Source organism: Mesoplodon bidens (assembly GCF_964165515.1).
Source record: "Mesoplodon bidens genome assembly, chromosome: 14".
NCBI classification, from domain to species: domain Eukaryota; kingdom Metazoa; phylum Chordata; class Mammalia; order Artiodactyla; family Ziphiidae; genus Mesoplodon; species Mesoplodon bidens.
Genome location: NC_138170.1, coordinates 49,256,684 through 49,272,023, shown reverse-complemented (window position 1 = coordinate 49,272,023; position 15,340 = coordinate 49,256,684). Strand labels below are relative to the sequence as shown.

Below are 15,340 nucleotides of genomic sequence, written 5' to 3'. Positions count from 1 at the left end.
GAGCATGATGTCACTTGTCCCTTCTACTTCATTGAATTATTGTTTAAAATAAAATAGTTAAAACCTAAGAGGTATATAAATTTAAGATCGTATGTATAAAAACTGGTAAATATTATCTGAAAACAGTCAACTGATTTGCTGTCTATGTATGACCATAAGTGGGTTTACTTTATTTACAATTTAAAAGTTATTCCCATCTTATATAGAATTGCTAAGGGTGTTCTAAAATTCAAACTTAGGGAATATCATCTGACAGGGAAGAAATATGTTTTCAGAGGCCACTTGTGAACTGTTTAAGTAATTTTATATTTTGTGTGATCCAATGTTTTATACACCTTGTTTGACAGGAAAAATCTTTATTGCATTTATTTCTCTTTTTAGGATTCTAATTCTCAGATGGATTTAAGCCTTCAGGTAACTGATGATGATATTGATGAGATAATTCAAATAGATGGAACTGGAGATACATCTTCCAGTGATGAAATAGGAAGTACAAGAGATGTAGATGAGAACAAATTTCTAGGGATTACTGATGCAGGAGACCTGAAGGTACTTGAAGAAGCCAGCAGTATATCAAATGAAGATTCAACAGCCAACAGTAGTGATAATGAAGACCCTCAGGCAGACCTTGTGGAAGAGGTAAGGATTATTTTTGAGCTGAAACTTTTAAAAATTTATAGCATTTGTACTTTAATATACTTTGGAACCAAGAGGAATAACAGTTAAGGTTAATCCTGTCTTTTGTCTTTAAAATGAGACTTATTTGTATCTAGTATTTAAACTTTTAGTCTTAAACTGTAATTTAACTCAGTATTAAGTATTATGGAATCAGCTACTATATTTGTTGGTCTTAACTAGGGGTAGTGAGAGGTTTAAGGGATGGGAGTGGAGGTAAAGAAGGCAGCCAGGGTAGAAGCATATCATATCTGCTCTAATCCTAATAAATGCCGTGAAATCTTTGTGGAATGTGATAATTAAGAAGCATGTAAGTGGTATTAACTATCCTTTATGGTGCCGTACATATGTGCCAGGTACCATACTAAATCTTACTGCCTTTTGTTATTTAACATTACCGCTGCCTTATGGGTTTTATGGGTCTTATTACTGTCCTCATTTTGCAAATGAGAAAACTGAGATACAAGGAATTTTAGTAACTTGCCAAAGGTCAGTCTTGTGGTTATTGAGTAGCTAAGTTGGGATTCAAACTCAGGCTGTTTGACTTTTAAATACAGTACTATTCTGTGTCCTTGGAGGGAGAGAATATGTCCCTCTGTCTTTAAAAAATTCAAAGCATCATGAAATTCATTAATGTGAGTATCTTTCATCTTTAGGACCCTTTAAATTCTGAGGATGATGTTAGTGAGCAGGATGTGCCGGACCTGTTTGACACAGATAATGTAATTGTCTGTCAGTATGAAAAGGTACTGTATTCACCTTTTAGACTTTGGGTTTATTAATTGCATTTATAGTAGAAAATAAGCAAAATAATGGGAAATATGATGATCAGTTACTGTTCAGTTAAATTAATCTCAAAATAGCTAATTAATTCTATGAATTTGGGAGGGTATTTTGGGTCTAACACTGTGCTGTGTGGTCTTGGTGATACCAAAAAAGTGATAGGCCTTGTCTTATGGAGGTGACAGTCTTATTGAAGCAAGGTGTTTCTGTATGGAATAATAGAATGGCATACAGTAAGATAGTAGGTAAATCAAAAGCTAAAATACATGACAGGTAAATCAAATACTAAAATACATGGCATATAAATCAAATGCTAAGATGAGTGGCATGTAAATCAAATGCTCTGATAAGTGGCACAGACAGTAAGTCCTAAAAGGGGCTAGGAAATGCAAGGAATCATTTGTAGTTGGAGTTCTCCACAAATCCTTCATGGGTGATGTGGGGCTTTGAAATAGGTCTTGAATGATTTGTAGGATATAGATAAGTGTGGAGAGTAGGCATTCAGAGTAGAGTAGCCTGATAAAAGGCAGAGAAATGAATGCATGTAGAATTTATAAGGTACAGTGAAGAGACAGCTCTGCCTTGAATGAGGTGTTTTCCTTTTGAATGTGTTAGGAAATGAGGCTGGGTGGTGGACAGAGGTGGGAGCAGATTGGAAAATCCAGAATCCTGGTAGGGGAAGTTCAAACTTGATTTGATGGGCATTAACCTTATGAGGATGATATTGAGAAAATTGTAATTGGGTTTAAAAACTGGCATTGTTTGCTAATTTGGAAGAGGCAAATAGTAAGAAGAACAGGGATAGTACATAAAGTAACAGAGCCCAGACTAAGGATGGCAGCATAGAACATGGAAGAGTTTAGAGATTATGGTGGAAGAATCATTGGACTTCAATACTATGTTGTAGAGAAGTGGTGAGAGTGGGCATTCTTGTCTTGTTCCAGATCTTAGTGGGAAGGCTTTTAGCTTTTCACCTTTGAATATTATATTGGCTGTGGGTTTGTCATAAATTGCTTTTATTATGTTGAGATATGTTCCCTCTATACCACTTTCCTAAGGGTTTTTATCATGAATGGGTGTTGAATTTTACCAGATGCTTTTTCTGCATCTATTGAGGTGATCATGTGGTTTTTGTCCTTTTTTTTGTTGATGGGGTGTATCACATTGATTGATTTGTGAATGTTGAACCATTCTTGTGACCCTGGCATGAATCCAGCTTGGTCATGGTATATGACCTTTTTTATGTGTTGTTGGATTCAGTTTGCTAATATTTTGTTGAGAATTTTTGCATCTATATTCATCAAAGATATTGGCCTGTAATTTTCTTTTTTGGTAGTTGTCTTTGTCTGGTTTTGGTATCAGGGTGGTGGTGGCTTCATGAAATGTTTTTGGGAGAGTTCCTTCCTCTTTAATCTTTTGGAAGAGTTTGAGAAGGATTGGTATAAGTTCTTCTTTGTATGTTTGGTAGAATATACACTGAGGAAAAGACAGTCTCTTCAGCAGGTGGCATTGGGAAAGTTGGAGAGCCACATGTAAGTCAGTGAAGTTAGAACACACCCTCACACCATACACAAAAATAAACTCAGAATGGCTCAAAGGCCTAAATACAAGACAAGACACCATAAAACTCCTAGAAGAGAACATAGGCAAAACATTCTCTGACATAAATTTTACCAATGTTTTCTTAGGTCAGTCTCCCAAGGCAATAGAAATAAAAGCAAAAATAAACAGGTGGGACCTAATCAAACTTACAAGCTTTTGCACACAGCAAAGGAAACCATAAATAAAATGAAAAGGTAAACAAAAAGGTCCTACTGTATAGCACAGGGAGCTATATTCAATATCCTGTGATAAACCATAATGGAAAAGAATGAAAGAAAAAGAATGTCTATATGTGTATAACTGAGTCACTTTGCTGTACAGCAGAGACTGGCACAACATTGTAAGTCAACTATACTTCAATTAAAAAAAATAAAATTAAGTAAAAAAAAATAAATGAAAAGACAACCTACAGACTGGGAGAAGATATTTGCAAATGATGTGACTGATGAGGGCTTAATTTCCAAAATATACAAACAGTTCATACAATGCAACAACAAAAAAACAAGCCAATCCAAAAGCGGGCAGAAGACCTAAATAGACACTTCTCCAAAGAAGATATGCAGATGGCCAATAGACATGTGAAAAGATGCTCAACGTTGCTAATTATTAGAGAAATGCAAATCAAAACTACAGTGAGGTACCACCTCACACCGATCAGAATAGCCATCATTAAAAAGTCTACAAATAACAAATGCTGGCGAAGGTGCGGAGAAAAGGGAACGCTCCTACACTGTTGGTGGGAATGTAAATTGGGTGCAGCCACTATGGAAAACAGTATGGAAGTTCCTCAAAAAACTACAAATAAAGTTGCCATATGATCCAGCAATCCCACTACTGGGCATATACCCAAACAAAACCATAATTCAAAAAGATAAATGCACCCCCCTATGTTCATAGCAGCACTATTTACCATTGCCCAGTCATGGAAACAACCTAAATGTCCATCAACAGATGAATGGATAAAGAAGATGTGGTATATATATATACAGTGGAATATTACTAGGCCATAAAAAAGAATGAAATAATGCCATTTGCAGCAACATGGATGGACCTAGAGATTATCATACTAAGTGAAGTAAGTCAGAAAGAGAAAGAAATACCATATGATATCACTTATATGTGGAATCTAAAATATGACACAAATCAATATGTCTATGAAATGAAAATAGACTCACAGTTACAGAGAACAGACTTGTGGTTGACAAGGGGGAGGGGGAGTAGGGGAGGGAAGGATTGGGAGTTTGCGGTTATGCATATAATGTAATATATATATTATAATAATATTATACAACAAGATCCTATTGTATAGCACAGGGAACCATATTCAATATCCTGTGACAAACCATAATGGAAAAGAATATGAAAAAGAATATATATGTGTGTGTGTGTGTGTGTGTGTGTGTGTATAACTGAGTCACTTTGCTGTACAGAAGAAATGAACACATTGTAAATCAACTATACTTCAATAAAATTTAAAAAGTTTCTTTGGTACTTGGTGATTAGTTGTTCATGAGAAGAATGACAAGGGAGAGTTAAAGGTGTCTATCAGGTTTCAAGCCTAAAAATTAGGTTAGTAGCAATTGAACTTTAGCAACTAAAATATAATACAGCTTAAATTTGTTTTCAAACACTGTAACTGTGATTATGTAGTAGAATGGTCAGCTTTGCGTTCTTAACTTATTCATATTCACATTTTTTAGCAGCTTTGAGATATAATTCACATACTATACACTTCACCTATTTAAAGTGTACAACTCAGTGGTTTTAGTATATTTATGGATATGTGTAACCATTAACACAGTCAATTTTAGAAAATTTTTATCACCTCAGAAAGAAAGCCCATACCCTTTAGTTCTTACTCCCATATTGCCCCCTTTCTCCCATCCCCAGTAGTAAGGAACTACTAATGTACTTTCCATCATTGTAGATTTCCATATTCTGGAGTTTCATATGAAAGGAATCATATAATATGCGGTCTTTTATGACTGGTTTCATTTATTTCACACAGTGTTTCAAGATTCATCCATATTATAGCTTGTAACAGTTCTTCATTCCTTTTTATTGATGAATACTAGTCCGTTGAATGGATATACCACATTTTGTTTATCCATTCATCTGTTGAATGATATTTGAGTTGTTTCCACCTTTTGGCTATTATGAAGAATTCTGCTATAAATATTCATGTACAAGTTTTTTGTGAATATATATTTTCATTTCTCTTGGTAAATACCTAGGAGTGGAATTCCTGGGTCATATGGTCATAATTTGAGGCACTACCAGACGGTTTTCCAAGGTGGCTGTACCATTTTTCATTCCCATCAGCAGTGTATGGTGGTTTAGATTGCTTTACATTCTCACTAACACTTGTTATCTGACTTTTTGATTCTAGCCATCCTAGTGGGTGTGAAGTGGTATCTCGTGGTTTTGATTCGCATTTCCCTGATGATTAATGCATATTTATATCTTTGACTTGTTTTCAGTAACAATTTCAATATACTCAGGGGAGATGGAGGATGATACTTAGAATTGCTGTAAAAAAATGAATTCTTTTCTCTAAAAATAAAATAATTTTCTCTCCTATAACATTTTGTGTAGATAGAAAATGGCAATTTAGATGCTGGTAAACATAAGCATAAGAAGGAATAGGTAATAGAAAAGGGACTGGTCTTGGTTTGAAAGTTCTTTTAGATTCTTATAAACAGTGTATTGTGTTCTATAAACAGTGTATTGCACTGTATAGACACTAGATTATATATGCATTACATAGAGTCACAAATAATTTTCTAGACTCTTATGGATATAGTATTCTTTCTGGTACTGCATTGTGGGAAATAGCTTGTAATTAATTAACATTGAATTAATAGAATTTAGTATTTTAGTGATGTTAAGGAGGAGTAGGTTGCAGTTTTGGATGTGTTGTCCAGGGGAGGCCTTACTGAGAACGTGATTGGGTAAAGATCAAAAGGAGGTAAGAGAGGGGACTTTCTTGGTGGTGCAGTGGTTAAGACTCCATGCTCCCAGTGCAGGGGGCCTGGGTTTGATCCCTGGTCAGGGAACTAGATCCCACGTGCATGCTGCAACTAAGAGTTCATGTGCCACAACTAAGGAGCTGCCAAGCTGCAACTAATGAGCCCGCCTGCCACAACTAAGACCTGGTGCAACCAAATAAATAAATTTAAAAAATCTTTTTTAAAAAAGGAGGTAAGAGAATGAACCATGAGGATATTTGAATGTAATCATTTCAGACAGAGGGAACAGTAAATAATACATAAGTCCTGAGGTAGAAGAATACCTGTGTGTTCAGGGAACAATGAGGAGAGCAGAGCAGTAAGTGAGGGGAAAAGTGGGATCTTATAGTCCATTTTAAGGACTTTATTTTTTGGATGAGAAGTCATTGGAGAGTTTTGAGCATAGAAATGATATCTGGTTTATGTTTTTAGTAGGGCCATAGTAAAAGTAGACTGGCTACCATGTTTAGAGTAGACTAACAGGGAGACAAGGGTGAAAATAGGGAAACTAGTCATGAGACATATTAATCCAGGTGAGAGAGGATAGTGGCTTAGACAAGAGTAATAGTAGTGGAGGTGGTAGAAATGGTTGGAATATGCTTTGTAGGTAGAACTAACATTTACTGATGGATCTGGATATGAGGTGTGAGTAGGAGGTGTAAGGATTGTGTCCAAGATTTCCGGCCTGAATGAAAAGAATGAGTGGCCATTCATCACTGAGATGGGGAAGACTGTGAGGTTTGGGGGAGAGTATATTAGTGTCCTTGTTTTAAACTTGCTTGAGATGTTTATTGGATATTTATGAAGAGGTGCTGAAGCAGTTGAATGAGAATCTGGAGTTTAAGGGAGAGGTGTGAGCTAGAGATATAATTTTGGAGAGTCATTAGCATATAGATGATGTTTAAAGCCATGAGATTAGATAAGATCACCAAGAGAGTGAATATAAACAGAAAGAAGAGTCCTGGTACACTCTAAAATTGAGAGGTAAGAGAGAGAAGGAGGAATCAAAGGAATGGCCAAAGAGTCATGTGGAAAGCCAGGAATGTTCTAGAAGCCAAGTAAGGAAAATATTTCAAAGAGGATATATTGAATGGTGTCAGTAGATCAAGTATTTAAAAAATTTTTTCCTTATTATGTTATCTCTTTTGTTGCTGTGGTAAACGGGCTCTTCTTTTATATCTTCTAACTGTTGCTTATATATCAGTATTTGAAGGCAATGAATTTCTGTTTATTAATTTTGTATCAATACTGAATTCTTATTTAGTCATTTTAAATTGATTATCTTAGGTTTTCAGACATCCAGTCATTGCATCTGCAAATTTATTTCATCTCTTCCAATTTTTATCTCTCTAGTTCTTTCTTCTTGTCTAATTGTATTGGCTAGTACCTCTAGAGTGAAAAGTTGGTTAAGAGTGGGTATTCTTGTCTATGTCCTGACTTGAGTGGGAGTACTTTTAGGGTTTCCGCACTAAGCACTAAGTCACGGCTTTTGGGTTGAGGTAGGGGTGTGTGTGTGTGTGTATGTTTGTAGGACATAGTCTTTCTTATTTTAGTTAAAAAAAAATCTATAATGCATGAGTTTTATCAAAAGCTTTTTCAACATCATTGAAGATTATATTATTTGTCTCCTTAGGTCTAGTAATATAGTTTTTATACTAGTAAATTCCTAATTTTGAACCATTGTTGCATTTCTAGAATAATGTAGTCACTAGATAAAGCTACTGGGAAGAGTTGTTGCTGCTGCTTCTACTGTTGTTCTTTTCCTAATTCTGGCCAGATTTTATCATCTTTGTTAAGGATTCTGTTGTCACTGTTGTGTTCCCTGAGACTTAAGATAAGTGCAAGTGAAAATTTGGAAGTCAAACTCAGAAAAGAAATTTTCCGTTGCCGGGCCATTTCCCCCACACACAAATAGAGGGTTTATCCTTTGTATTTTCTTATGCTTCACAAAATGTATCCAAATACTAGTCACAGGCTTTTCTTCCTTGATTTAACTAATTGCAATCAACAACTAGGTTTAATTTTTACCCTTGGTTTCAGATCATATATTTCTAAATTTTTAAAATAGTCACTTGTGGTTCACCCAGAAGTAACAATGATTGTATGATTTCTTACCTCTTAAGGTAGCAGGATTTTCTGGTTTTAATTTTGTATCAGGCTGACTTACTGAATCCAAAGAATAGCTAATAGAATCTGATAAACTGTAAGTTGTATTTTCAGACCTTGCTCAGTGCACTATTGTGACTTTCTTCTTCGAAATGAAACACCACTATTTTTTCATTCCGGATAATATTAACTACATCCTCTCTTGTCTATTCCTTTGCAGACATAGTGAACTTTTTGCTGTTCTTGAGCAATCCAGGCATGCCCCTCCTCAGGATTTCTGTTCCCTTTGTCTGGAATGCTCTCTAGTCAATATCTTCTTTCTAAGTCTTTGCTCAAATGTCACTTCACAAGTCAGGCCCACCCTGACTCTTCGATTTAAAATTGTAACCCCACCTCTGTGTTTGTGATATTCCTTTTCCAGATCTATTTTTCATAACACTTACCACCTTTTAATATTCTGTATAATTTACGTGTTTATTAGGTTTGTTTCTCCCATCCTTACTAAAATGTAACCTCTTCAAAGATAGGAGTTTTTTTCCTGTTCTAAAAAATTATATCTATATTTTCCTTTTTAAAAAGCTAATAGATCTCCAGTGCCTAAAACAATACCTGACACATAGGAACTCAACAAATATTTGTTGAATGAATGAATAAACTATCTTGAGGAGGGTCTTATTTATAAAGAACTCCCATTTAGGGTCAGAATAATCCCATGGGATATGCAAAGAAATGTAAATGATCCTTTAACTTCTAAATTTAATTAATTTAGGCTATTTTTCTCCCTCCAGATTCATCGAAGCAAGAACAAATGGAAATTCTATTTGAAAGATGGTGTTATGTGTTTTGGAGGGAGAGACTATGTATTTGCAAAAGCCATTGGTGATGCAGAGTGGTAAAACTGATGAGCTCAGTACATCATTAAGATCAGTGGGACTATATCACATGTTGTTCACTGCATGGAATTTAATAAAATTATAATTCAGATGCAAATACAAATATACAGTTTACATTTCTTTCATTTTACATTTCAAACTGTTTTAATAGGTTTTTATTTTTTAACCCCCATTGTCTATACCATTACAAAGCATAGATGTATCAGGTGTGATGTAGCATGAAAAAATGTCATATTTCTTTACTTTTGAAGTAAAATTTAAATCAGACTCCACTTCCCCTTCATGGTGAAGTCAGTATCAATTATTAGATTGGGGCTGGTGTTCTTCCCACCTCTCACCAAACCATGTTACAAAAGACCCTGGAGACTAACACAATATTGTAAAGCAGCTATACTCCAATTTAAAAAAAATCATATTTGAAAAAAAAAAGGATCCTGGAGAGTCTTATAAGTAGCAGGATATTTAAGAAGGCTTCTCTGGATCTTCAGTCTACGTTTATCACCAGCAGTATGCTGATTGTGCAAGCCCAGATGGTTCCTCGGAGGCAGATGCCTCAGTTGAACCCATACTATACTCAACATGAAAATCGTTGCTGAGGCCAGGATCCCTAGAGCCAAGGATCAGCCTTTCTGGGTTTATCATGTGGCCAGGCCATTCTTCTTTGTACCTGCTATTTCCCTGGGGAACTGTAGGGAGTGGGTTAGGTTCCCATTCTAATTCTTGTTACTTCATACTTCTGTCCTCTTCCCTCTTTCCCTATTTTTTTTTCTTCTATTTTTCTTACCGTGGAAGACCGCTTTGCAGAGTTTTTACCCCTCAAAGCTACTGTCTCCTTTTTTCCTAACAGGGAATTCCCTCATTGAGTTTAGATTTTCTAACACAAAAGTCAAGAAGAGATGTTCTGTTTAGGAACCTTCTGCTTTGGTGAGACAATCTCATTTGAAGAGAGAAGACCTGGATAACTCTTAAAACCAGGGAGAGAAAACAAAATGTAAAATGCAAATAGCACCGTTTTCCTACACCAATGAAAATAAAGCATATTAATATATCAGTAACCTATTCTGTAATATTCTCTTCCTTAGTAGACTCAAATTCCTCAAAGGAACGTTTTCCCCATCATTCTGCTTCTTTTAGTGGGTGGAGTACACATGGTATCCAAGTCTAGGATCCCTGTTTTGGCCCTGAATGGTGTTCGCCAGGGTAGTAATTCTCTCACAAAAAGCAGTTCTGGGATTGAGTGGGTTGTGGTCTGTGAAAGCTCCTTGAGGATTAGGTACCTGGATCTGGCTGGTCACAGGGTGAATTCCCCATTTCTTTTTCAGAGGCAACCCCACTTGGTTTAATTTATTCCAACACTTGTTTTGTTCTACCCAAGGGACTCAGCTACTGTTAGGTCTTCTCAAAATCTGGATGAATCTTATCTGGGTCATGGACAATATGAGTGGGACACTGTCTTTGGCCTAAAGTTGGCAACTGCATGAGGATTCAGTTAGTACTAGTGAGTGAGCTGGTCTCCTCTCCAGATTCTCCAGCTATGCTTTCTTCATCCTCAGAGTGATTGTCCACCACCACCACCACTGCTATTCCAAATCCTTTTCTGGCTCTTGAGAACTTCCAGGAACTATGGATTCCCTTCATGGATGTTGCCTACCATGAAATGTTCATCTTTTCTACATGGGAGGCAAAAGAGGGCACTTATTCTTTGTGTCATTCCTGAAATGTACCCCCTCCAGTATTGAGGAGGGGGTACACTTTCTATTCTTCTTCCTGCTTTTTTTTTTCCCAGGCTCACCCGGTCACCCTGTATTAACTGCTGAATTTGTCAACAAGGTGCATTCACTTGGAAATTGGGGTTTAATGTGTTGGTTTAAGTGTTTGGGAGAGGCAATAATAGTTGTAAAATTCCTTTCCTCTTCTCCACTGTGAATTTTAAATTCTCACTTTGCTTCAGTGATTTAAAAAAAATTATATCACAAATACTACTATATTGCCCTCTTTATTTATGTGGTACATTTTATCAGAGAAAAAAAGTCACTGTCCCATTTGTGTGTCCCTCCTATATTTGATTCTATTCTGTTACATTACAGAAAACTTTTTGATGGTATTGGCCCACTAAGTTCACTAACTACTGATGGGTCATGACTCACAGGTAAAAATATTTTTAGCCCATGTGCCAAAGATAAAGTGAGACAAATCTTAATCCATTTTAAGAGTAAATTGTACTTCAAGTCCTGCAAGTTGGTGGAGTTTACCTGAGACTTGGCTTTAATATGATATTACTTTTACTTTCAGGAACCTCTTTATCATGTCCAAGCTTAACATTTCTTGTTGCATATTTTAACAAAATATCATAAAGTAAGTTACATGTTCTTATAAATACAATAACTTGGCAAATGTCATCCTACACCCTATTATAGGTGGTGAATGTCTCTGTGAAAGAAGTTACAGTTTGTTGTGTTAAGTGAAATTTATGTAAGTATCGTGTATAGTGATTCCTAACGCGAACTTTTTCTCATGCGTGCATCCTGCAGTGCTTTTTTAACATACTTTCCACCTCTCCCTGTAGGCTAAGAAGATCTTGAGTTTGCACAGTCTCTTAGGGACTGACCAACTGACCTTGCCTGGATTACCTTCTTTACCTGTTTTATTCAGTGTGCTATAATATGTGTAAAAAATCATCTGTTACAGCTCAGACTTCATAGGACAATGAGACTCCAGTTCTGCCTGAGGCACTCAGTTCAAGTCATTTAAGTTGTGTAGCAAAACTAATAACTTTAGAATGAATAGCAAAGGTTCATTGGGTGGTGAGCAGGGAAATTTAGTGGGGGAATTTCTTTTGACTCTTGTAAGTAGGTTAATGCTGTGCTGTTTTTCATGTAAATATACTCTGAGCTAGGTGGAAATTTTACTATTTGTAACTAGAAAGCTAAATTATAAATAGGTAGCTCATGGTAATAACTCTTAGGAAGTGACTTCATATTAATAAAAATATTGCACATTTTGAAGAAAAGATTCTTTCCAATTGTGAACACATTTATTGAAATCTTAGTGACACAAAGATTCTTAATTTACACGTGGGCTTAATACATTTTTGAGGCCCTTTATAGCAAATGTTATAACATTTGGACAAAATGGCTTTTAAAAATATTTTGTAAGTTTAGATGAGCTATTCCAAATTAACTCTTTTTAGTCATTTTGCAACCTACAAGTGATAACATCAAATGTGGTAAAAAAAAAAAAACATGATAGAAATATAAATTTCTTGAGCATTTGATGTTTTTATGATTTATGTATGAGATTATACAGATTAGGAACATACACACTTTCTATGAGACCATCTCATAAGGAAAATGCTTCTTAACAAGGATTGTTTTATATTTCAGTTATAAAAATGAATCAGCTAAAAATATTAATCACCTCATGTGCAAGAGTAGGATGGATATAGTGGGAGAAATGAAGAAGTAGGAGATGAGTATATCACTAAAGGAATTTATAAGGTAGGTGAAATAAGAGATGCACATGTAAAGTATTAATAATACTAGCAGTGTAGAACAAAAAATACGTGATACAGATGACAGGTACTAAAAAAGTCTAAAGAGATAAACCATTGTGGGTTACATATTTATTATTTATGCCCTGCTTTATTTGAAGTAAAGGCAGTGTCTTGACTAGTGGATTAGGGAGGGAGTGGATTAAGAAGAATTTGATAAGATAAACCTATAGCTGGGGTCTTAAAGAATGCAGGAGGAGGACAGGTAGGGAAGAAGGTGCGCCATATGGTAAGAGTGGCACAGGCACCAGCATGGAGATGCATAGCTAGGGAAAAGTAATTGGAACAACTTGTTTCATGTAGAAAAACAGGAGATAAAGTGAGCAAACTTGAGGGTGGATTCTGGAGCTCTTTGAATGTTAGGCTGGGAGCTAAAATTTATAGGTAATGATGAGCTGCTCAGAATTTTTGGCAGGTGTGTAATAAGATGAGATAGGACTTTAGGATGATTAATCGGTGGTGGGTATGAGAGTGTGGACATGGGAAAGGTTGGATGTGAATAAAAATGAGGGAGGTATAGTAATACTCCAGAGGTAAGGGGAAATGGCCTGAGATGTGCACATGGTGATAGGGAAGCAAAATAAAGAACTGATGTGGAAGACAATTGAAAGGAATAATTAGTGAATGAAAGGATGTGAGAATGAGGAAGACAGTACACTATGACTCTATATGTTAAAACTTAAATTATAATGTAGAAAATAAAGATCAGTATTTGTGGAAAAGGCTGTAAAAGTTGTTTTCAGAGTATGGGTACAAGTACCTTAGGCTCAAACAGTAATTAAGAGTTCATAATTTAAAGTTTCTCCACAAGGTTATATTTTATTTTTTCTTTTGTTTTACGTTCTGTTTTCCTTGCTTAGTTGTTTTGGTTCTGTGATTGTGAATCAAAAAGTTTATTGTTTGTGTATACAGCAACATGACTAATTAGCATTCTCTCATATCATTGAGAAAAATGCTAGAACGCTTGCTTACAAGAGAGAGGACTGCATCTGAGTAAAGACAAGTAACTAGTTGGGGAGTAGAAAAGTCAGAAATATAAAAAACACATTACAGAGAAGAGATATTTTATAAAGTTTATACTTTTTTACAATCTATTTTGAATTATTTTGCAAAATGGCATAATGATTGAAAGCATGACTACACGTTTATTTCATAAATGCCAAAGAAGAGCTAAAAACTGGAAATAGGCCAGATATCCATTGGTAAGGAAATGGAAAACAGTGTTACATTCATACAGTGGGATACTATTCATCCATGAAAAAGGAATGAACTACTAATCCAAGCAGCAGCAGTGATGAATAGCAAAAACATTGTATTGAGTCAAAGAGCCTTACACAAAAGAGTATAAACTGTATGATTCTATTTATATGAAGTTCTAGAGCAGACAAGAATTAATCTATGGGGAAAAAAATCATAACCTTTATTACCCCTATAGGGTAGGGGTGAGGGGTTATTGAGAGGCATGAGGAAACTTTCTGGGGTGAGTGTTCTATATCTTCGTGGAGGTTTTGAGTGTCTGCATTTCTCAAAATGCATTAAATGGTATGCTTAGGATTTGTCCATTTCACCGTATGTAAATTTTACCTTAAAAATGTAGACAAATACTAAACCTTGGTTAATGATAAGCATGCTGAAGCGTGTAAGGGCTGACAATTACTGAGGTCTGCAACTTAAAATGCATCAGGAATGATGGATGGATAAATACTGGTAGATAATTATATATGTATGTTATGAAACCAATATAGTAAAATGTTGAATGTAAGTGTATGGGTGTGCACACACAATTATTTCAACTTTTCATATGTTTGAAAATGTTGGGGGAAAGTGAAAGAACTTTGAGCACATATTAAACCTTTGGATGACTATGATTTACCAGTATGGGAGGCAGTGGAACACAGTGGTTAAGGGGCCAGGGTCCTGAATCAGAACTTTGAGTTTGAATCCCATTAGTTGAGTCTTTTATTAGTTTTGAGAACTTGGGAAAATTGTAATAGGTGTTCCTCTATTATAAAATGTGAATAATATCTTCATCATAGAGTTTTATGAAGATTAAATGGGTTAAATTATATAAAATACTTATCAACGTGTTTGGCATATAATAAACTTTCAGTAACTTACTTTAAAGTGTCAAAGGAACTTACAAAAAACACTGCAATTAAAACCATAATTTCATTGCCCTGTAAGAGTCAATTCTGATAAATAAAAATACCTCTAGCAAATATTGGATGTATTTTTCTATACCCTCAAAGATAGAAATGATGAAAGTTAAGCATTTTAAAATATTTAAATATTTTCTTTTACTTCCATAAAAGATAGGACCCTAGAAAGAAAAAGAAAAAAAAATTTTTCTTTATTGATTTCATAACTTCAGTGTAATTCAGCACATTTGTTGGATACTATTGCTGAGGTCCTGAGCTAGGAGACAGGGAAACAAAATTGAGACAGGGTTCCTACCTACAGGGAGTTTACAGTATACTGTTTAATGCTTCATTTCTCTTTATAGAGACTAAACACCAAACCAACAGGCTAAAATGTGCCTTTAGATGCTTACTTTACTTTAAATAGTAGAACCTAGATGGGATGGATAAACGTCTTTAGGACAGCACTATCCAATAGAACTTTCTGTGATGATGAAACTGTTCTGTGTATGTGCTGATAGGGTAACCACTGATCATGTGTGGCTATTGAGCATTTGACATGTGGCTAGTGCAACTGAGAAACTA

General features: G+C 35.4%; 1 protein-coding gene across 1 annotated transcript in view; it reads left to right on the top strand.

Annotated features, from left to right (window-relative positions):
• Window positions 1-9,101, top strand: part of GTF2A1L (general transcription factor IIA subunit 1 like) — a 59,555-nt gene extending 50,454 nt beyond the window's left edge. Inside the window, exons 7-9 of the mRNA XM_081254548.1 lie at window positions 382-639; window positions 1,332-1,421; window positions 8,963-9,101. Coding sequence (XP_081110674.1) covers window positions 382-639; window positions 1,332-1,421; window positions 8,963-9,070 — 456 coding nt within the window. The 3' untranslated portion in view covers window positions 9,071-9,101. The remainder of the gene's footprint in view (window positions 1-381; window positions 640-1,331; window positions 1,422-8,962) is intronic.
• The last annotated feature ends 6,239 nt before the right edge of the window (window positions 9,102-15,340 follow it).